Raw genomic sequence first — 20,037 nt, 5'->3', positions numbered from 1 at the left:
CCAAGCAACTTGCATATCATCGTTTCTCGGGCGCGTTACAACAATGCCAGTTTCAACAGTTTCTCGTTCTTCTGGCATTTAACCTCTCCTATGGAAAACGAGGTTGACCAGTATGATGAGACCTCGCTTCTCGCTTCCCGTTTTGCTGATAGTAGATCCTGAACACTAGAAGCTCAAATGAAGTGTTTCCGTAAGACTCTAGATGTTCGTGTTCCTTCGAGGGATACTAGAACTACTTTTTCTCTGTTGCGCCTACAGATCTACGCTCCTGGCCACGGTTGTTCAAAAGGTGGATAACGCTATCCACCGGATAAATCACTATCTTGCGGAAAGTAATTAGTGAATTGCTTTGGTTTTGCATTACTTCGCTCAGTGATTGGTTTAAAGTTCTCGCGCTACCTTTTCAACCAATCAATAGTGAAACCAAAACCAATCGTGGCTCGCGCGTTCACATTTTCCCGCGCTTTGTGTTTGATTACTTCGAGTTTTGATTGGCTTACTGGATTGTCTCTGTCCTTTTTGATTGGCCAGAGTAATTACTTTGGTTTTGGTTTTACGACACTCGATTGAAACTCGCTCTAAACGCTAGCACAACTAATTGAGTTATCCAGTGGAAAGTGATTTATCCAGTGAACTGCATGGGGCCTGGTGGAGGAAATGATTCTTGTGTTTTTGTGTGGTCATTGAGTCTACCACATGATGTTCAAAACATTGGCTTCCAGATTTCAGCTCGGTGGTCAATTCATCTCTGTCAACTCGTGTCAGCATTCGCCCAAAGACGTAGCACCAGTATCTTTAGGAACCAAGTCTGACAGATATTATGTTGATAAATAATTCGCGCTGGACGAGACCCAATGCAAGAAAAATGGAAATTAAGTACAAGCGGTACTTTCGGACACATAGTCTTAAAGTTGCAACAAAACTGTGGAGCCAGATATTTCTGGCTGTAAATCGCTTATCCTTTGATTGCACCTGACGTTTACTGCGGCCATGTTGTTAAAAAGAAAAATAGCGAAAAAGTCCGCCATTAAGCCGCGGCTACACGAGCGACTTTTTGCGCTTTTTGCGCTTTTTTCGCGCTGGTGATGGGATTTTTTCTAACTTTGTCGCGTCGCCCGCGCGAGATGAAAATTGCACGTGTAGCCACCCTCGAACTCGCGACGCGACAAGTAAAAAAATCGCAAGAAAAAAGTCGCCAGAGTTGAAACTTTCGCGACAAAATCGCAGAGAGTGCCCGTGTAGCCACCCTGGAACTTTTTGCCCGCGCTTGCGACGCCAATGAAATTAAAGTAGGAATGTCTGTTTATAGTGCCCAGGTCTTTTGAAGTATGCGATTTGCGCGGCCTTCAATTTGTCGCCAAAATTTGCCACAAGTGTAGCCTGGCGCGCAGGCGACGCGACAAAATCTGAAAAAAATCGCATCACCGGCGCGAGACAAAAATCGCTCGTGTAGCCGCGGCTTTACTATGCAAAACTTGAGCTACATTTTTCTATTGTTTTGGCACCAACATGGCCGACTTATCACGTGAGTGCAATCAAAGAATAGGGGAAATTTTGCCTACTTCATTGCGCTTTGTCTCAATAAAATGTCAATTTGCGCATAAAAGGCATTCTGCTTTTAACAATTTGGCTTCAAAACTTCAAAAAATTGTTTAAACGTTCGGTTGTAGGTAAATAACGAAATATCATACATCGAAAGCTATAGACCTTATTCATAAATGGCGGTCAATTTATAATTCTTTTGTCCAAGTGCAAATAAGCCTACCGATTTTCATATTAGAGCAAGAATTCTTGGTAGGCTAAGTTGGCTAAGTTGCACTTGGACAAAAGAATTGTATATGAATAAGGTCTCTACATGGACTCAAACAAAAAAAAATTGCATAAAAATAGAGTTCAGTTCCCGGAGGGTTAGTTTGAGCACCATCAAGGCCGCCATTGCTTTGTTTAGGGAAACAAACGTGGCCGCCGTGACGTCACGTGAAAACACTCAATAGGGAAATGGAAAAAGCGCTGAAGCACTAAAGCAGCATTTTTTGTAACCCGAATATTGGATATCGTGCTCAAAATTTCAGAGAAATATACAGCAATTCAATATTGTGCTGTTTTTGACATTTTTGACATTTTATTGAGACAAAGCGCAATGAAGTAGGCAAAATTTGCTGTTTTTTTTGGCTGACTGACAAAAAGACAGTCGTTGTCTGATATAGCTGCTCGAAGGAGGTAGCGCCGCGGCGGGTCTAAAACACAGGTCACATTCCACACATTCCTCGTTGCAGGTCATTGCTCTACCTTTTGGAAAGTAACCCTTACCCTCAATTTGGCAAACCCTAAGCCAAAGGGTGGTTTTTAGGCCAAGGGTTAGCCAAATTGAGGGTTTTGGGTTACTTTCAAAAAGGTAAAAGAATGACCTGCAACGAGTGACTTGTGGAATGTGACTTGTGTTTTAGACTCGCCGGTAGGGTAGGTAGGGCCGAACATTTATCCGACGCCATATAGAAAGGTGTGGGCCGGGTGTAGGTCTGGGCCGGGTGCCAAAACGACGGGGTTGGGGGCGGGAAAGAGAGGGAGAGGAAAACCAAATCTAACCATGATCCCCAACGTAAGGTCTGAGCCTTGGTCTTTCAGATATCTGTCCCCGATGTGCAGCAAGGGAGAGAAATTGTGGTGTCGGATCCCGTGCTTACTCTAGTCTTAGCCGGCTCGGTTTCTCTCAAGATAAAGCGCATATCCAGGCACGGCCGAACTGAAGAAGCCAAAGAAGTGGCAACTTCTTGGCGAATCCGATTCGCTATGACGAAGGGCTAACGATCGAAACGTCAGCTTTTAGAATCTCTGTACGGTGGTCAATTTACATTATCAACTGGTCTAGATAGCAGCAATATAGATAGTCGTATAAACATAACAACTTTCTTTAATTTTCCAGACATGTTTCGACGGTACATCCGTCATCTTCAGCAAATCGCCGTTGAATTTAAAGCGCACTCGATCTCACAAACTTCGTTACATTGCGTTGTCAATATTGCGTATTATTATTGCGTATGCTTGTTGTAATGCTTGTTATGTTGGTGAAACCAGCCGACACTTCTCCACACGAGTGCGCGAGCACTTACTTTCAGACAGATCTTCGAACGTTTTTAAACATCTGCAGAGTTCAGAGTTTTGTAAGGCATCCTGCACACAGGATTGCTTCGAGATCCTGGACTCTAGCCTGCAGCCACTAAGTACCAAGTGAAGCTTAAGGAATCCATGTATATAAAATGGGAGAAGCCTGATCTCAACCAGCAGGTGAAACACATTAACCTGACTCTCTCCCTGTAAGGAACTAAGCGTCACTCATTTAAAATTTTTGTTTTGTTCTGTTTTGATTTAATACGCAATATTGACAACGCGATGTAACGAAGTTTGTAAGATTGCGTGCGCTTTAAATTCAACGGCGATTTCAAAATATGTAACACTGAAGATGACGGATGTACCGTCGAAACATGTCTGGAAAATTAAAGAAAGTTGTTATGTTTATACGACATTATCAACTCCGTTGATAAAACCAAATTTTTGTACACTACTTCCCCACCGACGCAACACCTCCGTTTGGCTACCAAAGTATTTTTTTTTTTTCAAAATATCACCGTTTCCAACGCGGCCATTCACTTTCTAATATTAATTTTCGGGTGCGAAATCGAGCTGGGATCACGATAAAGGTAAAAAAAAACAACAATTGAAATGGAAAGGTGGAGATTGTGGTTCAGCTCTAAGTTCCCGTTCAAAGTGTTGGATCAATAAACATTTCGCTGACGCCTTAAATAGTTTACAAATGAGTGCTCCCCCATATTTGACGAGACCACACCCTCAACTTCTCTTGTGTGGAAGTTTCATAAGTTTTTTTCACATGACGTCACATAGGCCACTGAAAAAAGGAAACAGCGGCCATTTTGAAGTCATAATTAGTCATCCAAGAATTGAACTCTATTCTCATGAAGAATCTTTTTTATGTCAAAAACATGAAACTACTAGTACAACGGCAGGATGTTTATGCGCTCCAGACAACAGTGATATGTAAGAGTTTAAATGGAGTTTTGAAATAATGCTTACTCATGTTCGATGTTCACCTATTTATCACCACTTATTTAATGTTTTGAACAGGTTAAAATGGCTGAAAACAAGAGTGTTAAGGATAAAACACATTCTTTTGATTTGGTTAAAAAAAACATAACCACTGATCAAGTGATTGAAACATTTTATTTGCCCTAACTGAGAATTTTCCTTTGTGGAAGTCGCAGTCATTTTCGAAGAGCAGCTACAAAATATCAGTCAGACATTGGCTAGGTCTTTGGCTACTGAGTATTGGGTGACCAAGTGACAGATTAACATGTAGGCATTGCTCATTCCCAGGAACATGCAAAGATGCGTAGGCATTGAAAATAAAGGCATGCACAATGAGGAAAGCGTACCCTGAAACTTCCTCCTGTTAAGAAAACACTCTATTCGAGAAATTGACTGACCACTTCTAGTTGAATAAATAAATCTCGAGAGTTCTATAGTCAACACGAAATGTTCCTGGCAACAAGGTCAATGATCGCTGCGATCGAAAAAGGCGCTCGACAAACAACGTTGATGAGTGAAAATATTAACTGAAGTAAAGATGTGTCTTTTCATCTAAGCAAGTATTTTTTTAGGTCAATACGAATAAATCCTTTCGCCTTTTTTTGTTATCCTCTCTTTAAATTTACGGCCATTCCAAGCGAATGGAAGAGAATGGAGCGAAAGAAGAAACGAAAATTAAATGACAGTCTTGGGATTTTAAATCATACTTAAACGTTTTCTGGATAAACAATTTACGGGACCTTAAAATCGAATGTTTCAACGTCAATCAGCGTGTTCGATCCTCAACAAATTTAAGTTTCTAAAACGATTACCTTCCTCGACAAACCTCCGCCCTTGAATCAGCCTGCCTCTACACGAAGAAGAAAGCAAAAAAAGGTGCCTCATAGCTCTGACTCTAAGCAAATACGGTAATCAAATTGAGTGGAAACGTCGGGTTTCTATATTCAACTGCCCACGACAAAAGAGAAATATCAATGCTGTAATTTAAATCAGTACTTCCTGGTTCTGCTGCCTAAAACTTCCTCCAAAGGTAGTCCAATCCCAAACTCCTCGAATCAGCGTGTTCAATGAAATAAATAATTTCAATTAAAGCAGTTTAATTTTGGAGTCGTCTTTCCTTCATTTTTGGGAGTAACCCTTTTGTAAAAGCACAAAAACTGTCGATCTGATCAGGACGCACGCCTATAATCTTTCTGCAACTGAAAGTAAGTAGTTTCATCAGTCATGACTGTAAGGCTGATTTTTAATAATATTTGAATGGTATTGTGCTTAAAGGGGCTAGGTCACGCAATTTTAGGCAATTTCAGCAATGATCGAATGGTCATAGAATTAACTAAAATATCAAAATAACTCTTCAAAACTATAGAAGAACTCTAACCAAACACAGGGAAGGCAAGAAGGGACATGGATGGACAAAACTGGAGAGGATTGAAATGGATTGAATTTGGGTAAAGTTGAAAAACGTCGGCCCATCTTTTTTCAAATTTATATCAGTCTATATCAAAATGTCATTTACACAGCTGGAAAATCATTCTCAGTTGTTATGTGGCCGTGATTTTGCAAATGAAAGACTCTTGCTCTGCCAATTTGACGTTTAGAGCTCTTAATTAACAAAATTAAACAAATTTACCTTAAACAGTGTAACCTAGCCCCCTTTAAAAGCTATTAATAAATGTAGTAAACATAACAAGCTTTGATAAGTTAATATTTTATCTAGAATCTAGTCTGAAAGCTCATTACATCAATACATAACAATTTCTCTTCCTTCTGCAACAATGCAGCCGCACCCAAGCGTAACGTACTGCGTAAGTTGCCGAAAATACCCGAAAAGTTTCCGGAAGATTCTCGCAGAGTTCCGACAGTAAGAAAAGCAGACAGCGGCCTGCTGGGAAATTCTTGACCCTCTCGCTGTTGTAGAGAATATTGTTATCATCTGCGAAAGCGGTGTGGAGTATTGGTCGATTCGGTTTTCGCGAACGAATTAGACAATGCCAAGCTTTCCATAGACTGAAACAGAGTTTTTGCACCATTTGGAGTGTCAAAAAGTGCTCAGAGTAGGATGGTGGGCTTTACAGGGTCGGTGAAGCTGAAGGTGATCGGAGCCACCGATTTAAAACCTGCAGTTTTGGCTCAAAGACGAACATTTGGTGGACTCAAGTCCATCGACCCTTACGTATCTTTGAACGTAGACGACGTGCATATAGCACAGACATCTTCCAAGCCGAAAACATCGACGCCAGTCTGGAACGAAGAGTTTGAAAGGGAGATAGAAAATGGAGAAACTTTAGGGATAACAGTATTTCATAATGCTATCATGCCGCCTGATCCCTTTGTAGCAAACTCATCAGTCCCTTTCGAGGAGATTATGAATTCTGGTACAAAAGGAATCTCTGATATCTGGGTATGGACCAAACGTAAAAATTATTTGAGTGTCTGTTTTAGCAAAAGAGCTTAATTAATCTCAAGGCTGGCCTTAACTAATACTATTTTGTAATGTCATCTCCACAGATACCTCTTGAACCCGAAGGAAAATTGCACCTATACATCGAACTCAAGCCTGCCATTCAAGGTGAGATGCGGGCAGGAGAGTTTCGAACAAAGCACTCTTAAATGGCGATGTTTTTTATTTTGTTGTTGTTTTTCTTGTGACAGGTGGAAACGATTTTTAAGGTTATTCGAATGTGAATAGCAGTGTGTATTGACGCTGCGACAACTCTATTTACAGCGGAGTATTGAGAGATTGTGACAAATCGGGAATTGTGCCGAGTCCAGTGACAAACCGGTTGTAAATATTAGAAATGTACTCTTTACAAGGGAACTTCAGTGAAGATTTGTTCTCTGTTTTCGTGCAGATAAGGAGAAAAGGGTTTTCAAGGAAAGAGAGAGTGGTATTAAAGGACGAAGGGGAGCAATGCGACGTCGTGTACATCAGATAAGCGGACATAAATTTATGGCTGTTTGGCTCAGACAGCCAACATACTGCTGCCATTGCAAGGATTTTATTTGGTAAGCGAGAGACTTTGAAGCCTTTCATGTGATGAGATGCCTTCTTTTGCAGAGAGCTGTCCAGAGGATTTGTTGTGTGACCATTTGACAACTGCAGCACGAAAAGAGATTATTCATGTTAGCAATTTTCATTTCAGCTGGTTTTTGGTCCATTAATGTTCTTTTGCAATTTGAATATTTTCTGCAGGGCATGCATTTACGAGCAAATGTGTCTTGAAAGGTCTTGCATGCCGTCAAAAGATTTGAATGTGAAATTTGTCGGTGCCCTCAGTACGAACTCTCTGTAGTGAGGTTATGCGAGTGACAAAAGTCACTGCTGACGTATGCCTGACACTTCTTCTTCTCTCGCTGTTGAGTGTATTTGTTTACCCAGCAATATCGCAACATCTTTTTTGTGGTGTATTATTCATATCTAGACCACACGTTCTGTAGTTGTGTTTGATCATTTACTCTGAGCGTGAAATCGGCGATTTAACTTTCTTTCATGATCAAGTCAGTTTCGACAAGCGAGTTCTTATACGGTCGTCGTGACAAAAATTGTGTTCTTTTCATCTAACAACACAGCCTCTTTAAAAAGAATAGAAACGCAGCAATAAAGTAAATATAATGGGATTAAACACATTAAATATTAATATATGCTCGCCTAGCTTTCCAGATAAAATTGAAAGCAAATTTTGACGTTTTACAGAGCGTGGCACTCCCAAATTTGTCGCATGAAATTGTTTGAAAAGTTGAAATCACGTGTTTATTTTTGTCTGGACAAATGCCTTCTAATCGAATGACTAAACACAAAACGTAACATCAGCCTGTTGTCTGTGACATTTTGTTGAAAACTTTTCTAAAGTTCAACAACATTGTTTAAAACAAAAATACAACTGCGTGATTTTGAAATTAAAAATCTACTGTTTCATTTCTTGCAATTTTCAGTTTTTTCATGTGTGAGTTATAAATGTGGAATCCTCATTTTTTAATTGTATATGTATTAATTTTAAAATTTTGAATTCATTGAAAAATAAAGATTTTGGACATTTATTAACATAAGATGTTTTAAAACAATGAGACATGACTTTTGTATTTCAGTCTGTCAATGTTTAAATTTACAAATATTGTAAACCATAAAAATGACCAAATTTCCCAAAATGAATATGGTAGTCTATGTATGACTAATGCAGTCATCGTGCTTTACTTAAGTTCAGAATTTGCACAAAATGTTTTATTTCCGAAGGGTTTGAATTGGGTACTACATTGAGTTATCTGATATGGTCCATTATGTTGCACTTCCAATTGACCCTTTTTCCTTTTTGTGAATTCACAAGCACCTTCTAACACCACTTCTAAGTAGTACTTTTATTAGCCTGTCATTAAGAAGGGGCCTTGTTACAGCTGTGTATTTAACCCTTTTCACAGAGCACAGTGTTGTAATGTATCCAAGGATCTGCTCTGAGAAGTTTATTAATTTTAGAGGTAATTTTGGTGCAGTAAGATGGCAGTTCTAGTCATTTCCTTGTTTTTTACCTCACATGTTGCTAGTGTCAGCACATGTGAGTGTAAAAACTCTTAAAACATTTCAGTTTGGTCCCAGTAAGACTATGACAATGCACAATTTCAGAGAAAATTGTTGGATCATCTTTTCTTGAATGACAGTTAAGTGTTGGATAGGCAGCGTTCTTGCATATGTAAGTAGTAATAATTATTGTGAATTAACTTGTTTGATGCCAAATTTTTGGTGCTCTTTCAGTCCACTTTGTAATATTTTACACATGGGTGTGTCTGGTTTAAATACATTTTGGCAAATGATAAAATTTATAAATGAGGAAAACAAGATGAATATTGCAGCATTAAGCAATGACAGTTTTTTTTTTCATGCATCACTTGGACACCTATGGTCTCTTGTGTGCTGTGAGATAATAATAATAATTACTTTATTAACATGTCAGATGAAGTCTAGCAGGGCAGAATATCCTCTGCTAATAGGGGACACCTAACTAAAATCTCTAACTAATAAAAACAATACAAATACAGATAAGTTACCATGCATCTGAAGAATACAAATAACTGAAAAAAGGATTTTAATTAATAAAATCATGAATTACATAAGTGACACTCACTGCATATTTCTATGATATTACTTAGATCATGTTTACGTATCACTGTCTTAAAATGCCTGAGAGTGGCAGCCGATCTGTCTTTACTTGATAGCTTGCTCCAGAGTTTGGGGCCGAAGTATCTTATTGAATGTTTTCCATACTTGACAGTGCTAAACCTTGGTACATGTAGATAGAAATCCGTTTGCCGTAAATTATAGGAATGACTGTTAGTCATGAGCAAATTACAAATTGTCTGCGAGCACAAAGTATGTTTCACTTTATACATTAAAATACATATATCTTGTGGTCTGCTATTAAGCAAAAATGGTACCTTGGCATTTTTTAGCAGCAGTTGGTAGCTAGGCACCTTGTCCTTTATTATTATTGTCCTTAAAAACTGCACGCAATCCCCGCTCCTGCACTCTCTGCAGTCTACGAATATCTGAGGTTCTACAGAAGTGCCAAACTAAATGGCAAGGCATAAGTGAGGGAGGATGGCTGCTTTGTAAAGTTGTAATTTGGCCTCAGTTGGTATGAGATTCCTCAACCTTATAATCACCCCTATTCACTGACTGGCTTTCATGCAAACATCATTCTCATGCTTATTAAAACTGAGTTCACAATCGATAGTTACACATGTACTGTAATCACCAAAGCAATCTGCCAGCAACTGTAACTACATGTAGGGAGAGATGTATTTAACTGCCAGTTATCTTTTTCGAACTTTAAGGAAAATCAGGGCTAACTTATTGTTGATTTATCATTCCCTGGCGCAAATAACATTTTCTGTTAGAAAGGATCAGAAAAAAACTGGATTGACAACTTGATGTCAGAAGATTACCAACTACTATTGATTGACAAAATTCTTTCGGAAACAGAATAATGAAAAATTAATGTAAAAGCGGGTTTATAGTATAAACAAGTATGATTGAGTAGTTTTTGATCAGACAGCAAAACTTCAGGAGATCAATAAACAAGAAAAATTAATGCAAAAGACATCTTCATTTCATATCATAGTTTTTGTCTTTACTATGAATGTAATTTTTTTAAAATATTAAAACAAAATATTGAAGGAAATATTATCCTCTAAATCACATTTTGACAATGACATTATATTTGATTTTTATAAGGGTTGACTTTCATATCACAGTTTACATGTTTTGGAGTCCCAGTTAAAAAAAATTGTTTTTAAAATTTCATTTTTTCAGAAATGCAATGCAAAGAAACTTGGTTATAATAATTTATACTAGTGATTCATCACAAACTCATTTGCATGTATATACATTTGCAAGTAAAAGTCAGATTAATTTTCTTTGTTTATTCATAGGGTGAGTAAAATAATGTCTTCAGGATGAATCTAGGGAAGTTTGTTTTTGGATTTTAAGTTTTTAGAGCAGTTAAATTTATCTTTTTGGTTTGTTGGTGTTTATAAGGAAAAGTAATTTAAAACAAAATTATCACAAATATTTAACCAAAACAACCTGTTTATACAAAATTATTTTATTAATAGGAAAAAGATGAATGCATTTAACATCGACACAGGCATTTGTTTTACTGTGAGTTCAGTTAAAGAAATTTGTTTATTCTTGTCGACATAATATTTTAACTTAAAACCCTTATTATAAAGGTAATTTCACTCTTCTGGCCCATCATTCTACTTAGAAGGTACTTTAGTGTGCATTAAGAATTATTCTTATTGTTTGTTAATTAAGATCATTGTAATGAATTTTAAATTATTGCACAGTTTGAATGTAGAATGTTATCGTTACTATTTTCTTGAAAGATGCTTCCTTGTTAGACATCAGTCAGTTAGGGAGGAATGTTCTCAAACATAGGATTTGTACGAAAGCTGGCAAGCTACAGTCGACTTTGGAGATGCATGATTACAGCTGTTTTTCATGAGTATTAGGGGTTTCAATAAAATGTGAAGTTAGCAGCTGGTTTGGGTACAGAGTAACCCACTGTTGTCATTGTCAAAATGAATTTAAATCTTAGGTTTGAAAGAATCTGTTCTTTTTTAACTTCAATATTACCGTAAAAGTCCATGTATTAGCCGCACCTTTTTTCTCAAGTTAAATAAAAAATCAGGGGTGCGGCTTATCTACGGAAACATCTGAGAATGGAGTTTCTAAGGCATAATCAATATTCATAAAAACTTCTCAAGATGTCGCTGAATAAGCATAGAACAAAGTGAAAGCATGTTCGTAGTCTTTTTCATGAGTGATGGCTCCTGAAGGGGCCGTTTGTTTCTTGAAGCATTCATTTGCGATTCTTTTTCCCCAAGAGTTCTTTCAAATGATTGATTTTCACATTATTTGAACAATTGAACACCAATCTACAGGGAATCTCCATTCCTCTACAAAACTGTTTGCTGTGACTCCTGAGGCCAGTCACTTCGACACATATCATTCAACCATATGCGAGGAATACCAAGATATTCGTGAGTACTCATGAGGCAAATGGCCGACCATTTCATTGTGATGCCCAGACTCCACTCCACATTTGGAGGTTCGCTACTAAGCTCTTGTCTAACCTCTTGTGCATCGTTTCGATCGCTTTCATGAAGCGTGTTTTGAAGTGATAACTGATCTTGAAAAAAATTGCATTGAGAGAGCATCTTAAGATTTTTTACACTGAACTCACAAGATAAATGTATGACAAGTAAAATTTCACTATCTAAAGACTTAATGATGTGAAGGCTCGTGACAACTACCGTGGCAGTATTTTGTCAAATTGTTTGACTCAAAAAGCAATTCAGGAAAATAACACATCAGCCTTCCCTAAAAAAAGAACATTTATTTGTCAAGAGATCATACACCTTATTCCAAAATGGCCGCCATTTTAGTATTCTTTTGTTTCCATGCAAATTGGCCCTTATGGCATTGTTCAAGTATTCTTTGAATTTTACGTTTGAAAGTGAGGCCATAAGGGCCAATTTGCATGGAAAGAAAAGAATACTAAATGGTGGCCATTTTGGAATAATTTGTATTTCTTAAGCATAATTTGAATATGTAAGAAAATTTATACTAACCATGTCTGGTTAGTTGTGCGCATTTTTAGTAACCAAACGTTGAAATTACTATCTGTTGGTTAATGGATTGCTGTTAATTTTGAGCCCTGCAAGTGACAATAAACTTGTTTCAGTAAAAGAAATAAAATGAGTAATATCATTTTCACTCAAGTGCACCAAGGGTGCGCAGTGAGTGATGCTTACCCAAGACCAAATTATGCAAAGTTTTTAAAGACATCTGCCCAATAACATATTAACTTGCAGAGAATTCACACCACTCACACTTGGAATGGTATTAGGGTTTGTGCGATTCATCAACAACAGTCATTCAACATCTCCTCAGCCAATCAAAAGCAGGGCATCCCATATACGTATTCTCAGCATGTGTGCTTGTCATTTGGTCCCTGAGTAAGGTTTGGGCGGAGGCAGGTTATTTGACTTGTTCTACGAGAAGGAGAGTTGGATGCTGGTAGTCATGACTTGCCTTTTTTTCTGAGAAAGTGTTTTATTTTTTATTTCTAGGGGTGTGTTCAACAAGCAAGGATATCAATGTCAAGGTGAGTTTGAGTTGATTATGAATTTTAGATTTAATAAAGTATTTATCTCAACTTGATTTGGTTTGTCCTCTAATTTTGATTTATTCATGAAAAAGTAAGTACAGTCGAATCTTGATTATCCGGATTTCTCGATTATCCAGACTTTTTCTCTGGTCCCAAGTTTGTCATGAATATTTATTAGTCATGATCAAGATCCGTAACCGTGTTATTTTTAAAACTACAGCGTTGAAAAGTGAAGTAAAGTCAAGTTTGTTTCGCTTTCAAAAAGCAAAATAAAGCAGCGCTCGCACACGTCGTAACTAATGCAGAACTTTCGAATGAGTTCTGATTGGCTTAGAGTTGCTTCATTGCTAAGTGAAATTTCACACTCTATTGGCTTGTTCAGCAAACAACCTACACTACGTCACGAATGATTATTCACGATCATCATGTCCTTGAAGCGTAAGCGATCTGTTCTTTCGATGAAAGATAAACAGGCTGTAATTTTGCAAATAGAGAAAGAAGAAAAAGGAACCAATTTGTCAGCTGAATATGGTGGTAGTAAACGGCAGATATCTGATATCCGCAAGGAAAAGATCATGTCATTTGCCGGCACGTGTACAGGTATTCACAACGGACAGTGAAGATGTAGAGCATAGTGTTTTCCAAACAATTTGCAAATGTTTTGTTTCACGATTAAATGTTGCTTTCTTAATGTAATCAGTGTTTGTTCCTCATTAATATTCATATGCTATATGATCTGGACCCTCGATTATCCGGACTATTTCGTCTAGTCCCAGCGAGTCCGGATAATCAAGGTTTCGACTGTAACAGTGAAAGTTATATTTTACTCTGTCGCATGCCAGACGATTCTACTTGTCATTGGGCGTGCAATTAAGGAGTCAACAGGTTAACGTAAGGTTAGAATTTGAAGGGGGATTGAAGCTACTATGATCTACTACCGATCTGTGGAATGGGCCTGGATTACTGTCACTGTCACTGCCCACTTTTTCTTGTAAATAGTTCAAATTCTTGAGAGGTGTTGTCTTTGATGCTACTGTACAGTCCAGGGAACCTTTCTTGCACTCAAAGTAACAGGGAAACCATGGTTGCACTTGCAACCTCTTCGCTGGACAAGAACAATTTTATCCATTTCCCTCTAGGACTCATGATTTTGAAAACGTATCTTTCCATAGTTGTGGTTGTTGCGGTACACCTTGAAAGCAAACGCTGCCTACTGCCCACACTGCGGGAAAGGAATTGTATCAAAATGTTTAACTTAAGTGGGCAGGGCAGTCAACAATAATTCAGGCTCATTCCACAGATTGGTGGTTTTTGTAGAAAAAGGTTCAAGAAATTTTAACCCGGAATTCCTGAATTTAAATTTTACTTCTACCCAGCCTTAATTTAATAGACCGTTAATAGATTGTTTAATAGACTGTTAATAGATCATTTGTATGGGATGAGAACCCTTTCGTTCTACTGTCTGCTAGCAGGGATCCACATTCATTTTTTATCAAAGTTGTCAGCTGGGTTGCCCGGACAAATTTTGGGTTACCCAGGCAAAGATATCGTTTCAATACTGAGGATTTCAAGTTGCATGTTTATTCCTTATTTTCTGGAAGTTTCCATTGAACGGAAAGCAATCAGAACGATAGTACATTGTATATTTTAACATGTGATGACATTCATGTAAAGACATTTACTAAAACTTCACTCGTCCAACTTTGGAGTTATTGTACTCGTCCGGATGGGTTTTTAGTCGTCTGGGACGACCGGACGACTGCGAATTTGTATCCCTGGCTAGGGTAGTGCTAAGCCATGGCAACTCATTTGGAATTTGGTTGTTTTGTCCTTTAGTGTGCACTTGTGTTGTTCACAAACGATGTCATTTGGAAGTGGTCTCTCAGTGTCCAGGAGTGAAACAAGAGATGACAGAAGGCTTTCCTCCAGAGGAAGTGGTATGATGTACATTCATTTGATAATACAACTTAGCAACAGTCTGTATCTGTTACACTTATTGTTACATATAAATTAATCCATAAGTTTATCATCTTGTCAAGGACAAAATGCTTTAATCTGATTGGTTATTAGCTGGTGTTTGCTTAATATGAATGCCAGGATACTCCGGCTGTGGGATCTGTAAATGAATAAGGAGTTTGTGTCTTCGAGTGTTTATCGGCGAATCTTGCTCTCCAAGAGTTCTTTCAAGCGATTAATTTTCGCTTTTCTCTAACAAGTAAACACCAACCTACAAGGAATCTCCATTCCTCCGCACAGCTGTTTGCTGTGACGTCTTCGGCCAGTCACTTCCACGCATTTCTTTCCGCCACGTGCGATAAAATACCACAAAATTCGCGAGGTAAATGGCCAACTGTTTCGTTGTCCTTGACCACCTTCTCGGCAAATTTGTCTACTGCATTATCAAGCTCCTGTTCTGCATGAATTTTTTCGCCTATTGTGGGTTTCCAAACAGACGTGGTCATGATACCCAGGCCCTGGTCCAGACTCCTCCCCACATTTAAAGCTTGGCTACTAAGCTCTCGTTCGTATTTCAACTTTATGGTGAAACCAGAAACCTTGATTGTTTGTCCTTGTTGATTTAAAGCAATAGAACATTACTGGAACTTCAAACTTTATTGTACTACATTTTTTTCCAAAATGTGCGCTTCCAAATTCGGGGTGCGGCTTATCTACGGATGCGGCCTATACATGGACGTTTACGGTAATTTATTTCTTGACTGAAGTGGCCCCATTGATAAGCAAAAATTGTCTGACATCAGACAGAGAAAACTCTGTAAAGGAAAGGAAAGGAACTTTATATAAGTGTCTAGTCGTTCTAGCACTGAAATTAACAATTAACGCAAATCAAGTCAAATGTTAGTTTTTGAGGAGAGGGGAAACAGGAGTACTTGGAGAAAACCTCTTGATCAGAGTACAGAACCATCAAACTCAACCCACATCATGACCGCGGATCTCTAAATCGAACCCTTGCCACGTTGTAAGAGGCGAGTGCTCTCACCACTGCACCATCCCTGCATCCCTAGGTATCACTAAGTATGTAAGTATCACTCTTAGGAGAAAAAGGGTTAATGGAGTGGGGCACTTGTGAAACTCCACAGGGCTTGAAATTGCAACCAATACAGTAGCAGTTGCGACTGAATTTTTTCCCTTTGTGACTAAAATATCTGGAGAAGTCACAAATTAAGACTTGTTTTCACCTTCGCTCTTTCAAAACAAAAGGGTTAGCAGTTGCCTCTTTTCTGCTACTTTGGCTAAAATAGATAAAGAAATTATAAAATTATTTTGTTTCTTGCTGTGAATTTCCTTTCAATCTGAACATAGCATAATTGTAGGGTAATTTAGCTGTGGTGTTGCGTGCACAACTCCATTCCTTCAATCATATGCCATTTTCAGAGGTTTCTTTACACACAAGAATTGCGGGCTTATATTTTGTATTGCTAAACTGCTGACAACACAATGCAGCACATCAGTTTTTCGTCTAAAAGTTGTGAAATTGTAACTAATTTTGGTATCTTGTTGCAAAAATGCAACTGGATTTTTTCCGTTAATTCGAGCCCTGCTCTATTGATTTCCAGATATGTTCAGGGCCTGGTTGTTCGAAAGCCGATTAACTTAATCCAAGATTAGCGTAAACGTTGATTTAATTTCTTTTAGCTTTTGGGTGAACGTTTCTTTTGGTTATTTTTGGTTTTCAAGATTGACTTCGTCTAATGTAAAATTTAACCCTAAGCGTTGTACAACATTTGGGAGTAGAGAAATAAACTACTTGGTTAATTTAAATCTGCGATTAGCGTTAATCGACTTTCGAACGACCAGGCCCAGAAATGTGCATGATTAGATGCTTGACGATTTTGATTAGCATCACAAAGTTTTCCCTTGCTCTCCTTTCCAACTTCAACACTGGCAGGGCTCGAAATTGCGACCAATACGGTCGCATTTGCGACTAAATTTTTCCCTTTGCCACTAAAATATCTGGAGAAGTCGCAAATTTGCGACTTGTTGTCACCTTCGTTCTTTCAAAACAAAAGGGTTAGCAGTTGCCACCTCGCTGCTACTTTTGCTAAAATAAACAGATAAATAAATAAATGACAAAATTATTTTGTTTCTCGCTGTGAATTTTCTCTGAAGGTAGCGTAATTGTATAGTAATTTAGCTGCGATGTTACGTGCACAGCTGCATTCCTTCGATCATTCGCCATTTTCAGCAGTTTCTTTACACACAAGTAATGCGGGCTCATGTTTTTCTGCTAAACCGCTGACAACTAAAATTTGCGAAATTGCGACTAAATTTTCGTATCTTATCGCAAAATGCGACTGGATTTTTTCGTTAATTTCGAGCCCTGACTGGTGTCTGGGAATACAGAATTCTAGTCCTCAAGTAGTCCTCAGTTGCCTTTACCCTTTCCAAAAAATAATGCTGACCTTGCACTTACCTTATTGTTGCAAATGCTTAGACTTAAAGGAACACTTCCTCGTGTTACGTGCATTTCTGGACATACAGTACCGCTCAAAACTATTTGTTTTTTTGCCACGGTTCTGACTAGTTGAAACCGTGCATTCAATCTCCAGTTTGACCGAGGTAAAACCTTGTCTACGGTAACCGAAAGCCGAGGTTTCACCAAGATTTTTTTCGCAGTTAAGAGAGGACGCGGCATGCTTTTATTTAAGTGTCTAGTCTTCTAGCACTGGAACACTAATAGGCCATTTCCGAGTTCATGTCCGCCTCCTCTTCAAAGTGAGTCTAAGTGCGAAGTTTTTGTTTTGAAAATTAGTTTTCATTCATATGTAAAGTAGAACTAATTAGCATCACAAAAACTTTGCACTTAGACTCGCTTTGAAGAGGAGGCAGACATGAACTCGGAAATGGCCTATTGGGGACACTGTCAACTGAAATCAACAAATTATGGATGCAAATGTCACGGCATCCCCCTAGTTCAGAAGTTGCATAATACAAGAACATCAATGAAAACTACATGTAGCATGCTGAGTACTAAGATACACAACCAACAGATCAAATGACTGGTATTATAGAGCTCGTGAACATATATTACTTCAATGACATTTGAACCTTGTTCGTTTGGCAGCTTCACTGTGGCATCACGGCAAACACTGAAAAAAGCCATTATCTTCAGTTCTACTGGGCATAATTCGCTGATTCAAACGGTAAAATGCTCTCCGTTAAAAGACAAGATTTTCATTCAAAGTTTGTAAGATGCACTGATTCTATTTATTCAATTTTTCTTTAAGGAAAAGTTTTGTTTTTAAAGACCACGCTGGCGAAATGCCATTGTGAAATAATTGTGTTGTGACATCACGGCAAAGACTGAAAAAGAACATTTTTTCGGGTCTACTGTACATTATTCGCTGATTCACAATAAAAAGCTGTCAGTTAAAAGACAATGTTTTCATTCAAAGTACTGTTTGTAAGAGATGCGTGATTGTATTTAGTCGATTATTTTTGTTTTCTTATTAAAGCACGCGCCCGCGTGATGCCGTGGTGGCATCACGCAAAGTCGACATTAATGAAAAAATTGTTGGTGATCGAAAAATGCAAGTTGTTTACTAGAAAAGAGCAGCAAAAAAAATGAGTGATTTAGAAATAACACAAACTTTTCAGTGGTTCCATTAACACAAGCCTTTCCATTATGAATCCAGATATACACTTGCACCCTTGACACGACACTGAAGCATCGACCAAAGAAACACAACATGATTGGTGGGCATTCTTTACCCGTATGCGTATCATATGCATATATTATTCGTGTTTTACTCATACATTTTGGCTTGCTTATCTTTGAGCTGCACTGTACATGTAGGAGCCCTTGTTCATGCTGGAAATCCATTAGATCGAATTAACTGGCACAGTGACTCTCCTCAAAATAGTTTACATTCTGTTATTACAATAAATTTGTATTTCAATTTGAGACCATTTTTTTTTGTCCTTTCCCCTTGCTGTTAAATTGTAGCGGTCCCTGAGCCGATCAAGCACTGGTTCCTGGCGTTTCAAAGTGAATGTACCTCACAGATTTGCCGAACACAATTACATGAGACCAACATTCTGTGACCACTGTGGATCTCTTCTTTATGGTCTTTTTCGACAAGGGATGCAATGTTCAGGTACACAAAAACCTAGACTACATGGTACATAGAGTCAAAATGTTCTGTTTCCCAACTCAGTCTTGCATGAACCATAGCAGTTTGTCCTTGTGATGGGATTTATGGGAATTGTTGTCTGATGAAATGTTATATTATACCCACACAAGCAGAACAATCTAAGCGTTGTTCCATAAGGTAAAGTATACAATCCATGCAACTTAATTTACCTTCAAAATTTTAAGGTAGAACAAAGTTGATAACATCACTAAGCAAATGACCATATGGGTCAGCACACTACATTCCCTACTGTCTCTGTATAAGAAAGAGCGTTACAAACATTTTGTTGGCGGAAAAGAACATTTCTGACTGTAGAATTCACTGAGACGTAGTTGCATGACAAAACGGTCTGTTATGATTGGTTTTGTTGCTTCAGATTGCAAAATGAACGTCCACATCAGATGTCGACGAAATGTTGCCAACAACTGTGGAGTCAATGCTAAAGAGATGGCACAAATTCTTAAAGATATGGGGACTACAGGAAACAAGCTGACAGAATCAATGAGAGTAAAAAAGGTCTGTACCAGGAATTTACTGTACTGTGTGTAATCAGCTTAACGAGGACTGGAGCACTGGACTGCACATTGATTGTCCAAACTGGGATTTGCCAAATATGTTGACATACACCTCATTTAAAATGTGCCTTTATGAAACTGAAACTTGGAAAGGGATACTTCACAGCTTTCTATCCACATTGAAGGAAAGTTACAGTAAGTTGACATTCGATGTCAACTTTACTTGAAATGGAAGTGGCTTGCTAAAGAATGCTGACTAGCTCATTGTTTTGCGTGCAAAACCTTACAAAAATTTTGCCGGCCTATTTATGAGAAAAAGTTTGTACAAAAGATGAGTTACAATTTTTTATTGATGGTTCATTGAAGGTTAGCATAGTGGCTTGGCCATAAATGTAAAAGTTAATGATCCTGTTTTTTTTTAGCCGTCAATTCAACATAATGGATCAAACATAAAAGCAGAGATAAAAGCCAACTGCCTTGATCCACTGCCAATAAAACCAGATGACTTGGAAACCTCGCCGGGAGTGCGTCGGCGGCAGAAGAAGTTTGGCCTGTCTGATTTTAAGTTTATAAAAGTTTTAGGAAAAGGAAGCTTTGGCAAGGTTA

At 38.2% G+C, this 20,037-nt stretch overlaps 1 protein-coding gene across 1 annotated transcript in view; it reads left to right on the top strand.

Moving 5' to 3' along the window:
* Window positions 1-6,000: 6,000 nt before the first annotated feature.
* Window positions 6,001-20,037, top strand: part of LOC137978677 (calcium-independent protein kinase C-like) — a 24,592-nt gene continuing 10,555 nt past the window's right edge. The window contains exons 1-8 of the mRNA XM_068825691.1: window positions 6,001-6,502; window positions 6,610-6,670; window positions 6,954-7,107; window positions 12,727-12,761; window positions 14,601-14,701; window positions 18,730-18,880; window positions 19,293-19,432; window positions 19,854-20,033. Coding sequence (XP_068681792.1) covers window positions 6,161-6,502; window positions 6,610-6,670; window positions 6,954-7,107; window positions 12,727-12,761; window positions 14,601-14,701; window positions 18,730-18,880; window positions 19,293-19,432; window positions 19,854-20,033 — 1,164 coding nt within the window. The 5' untranslated portion in view covers window positions 6,001-6,160. The remainder of the gene's footprint in view (window positions 6,503-6,609; window positions 6,671-6,953; window positions 7,108-12,726; window positions 12,762-14,600; window positions 14,702-18,729; window positions 18,881-19,292; window positions 19,433-19,853; window positions 20,034-20,037) is intronic.

The sequence above is a fragment of the Montipora foliosa genome, chromosome 12, assembly GCF_036669935.1.
Source record: "Montipora foliosa isolate CH-2021 chromosome 12, ASM3666993v2, whole genome shotgun sequence".
NCBI classification, from domain to species: domain Eukaryota; kingdom Metazoa; phylum Cnidaria; class Anthozoa; order Scleractinia; family Acroporidae; genus Montipora; species Montipora foliosa.
Note: the sequence above shows the minus strand (reverse complement) of the source record. Positions and strands in the feature narration are given on the sequence as shown.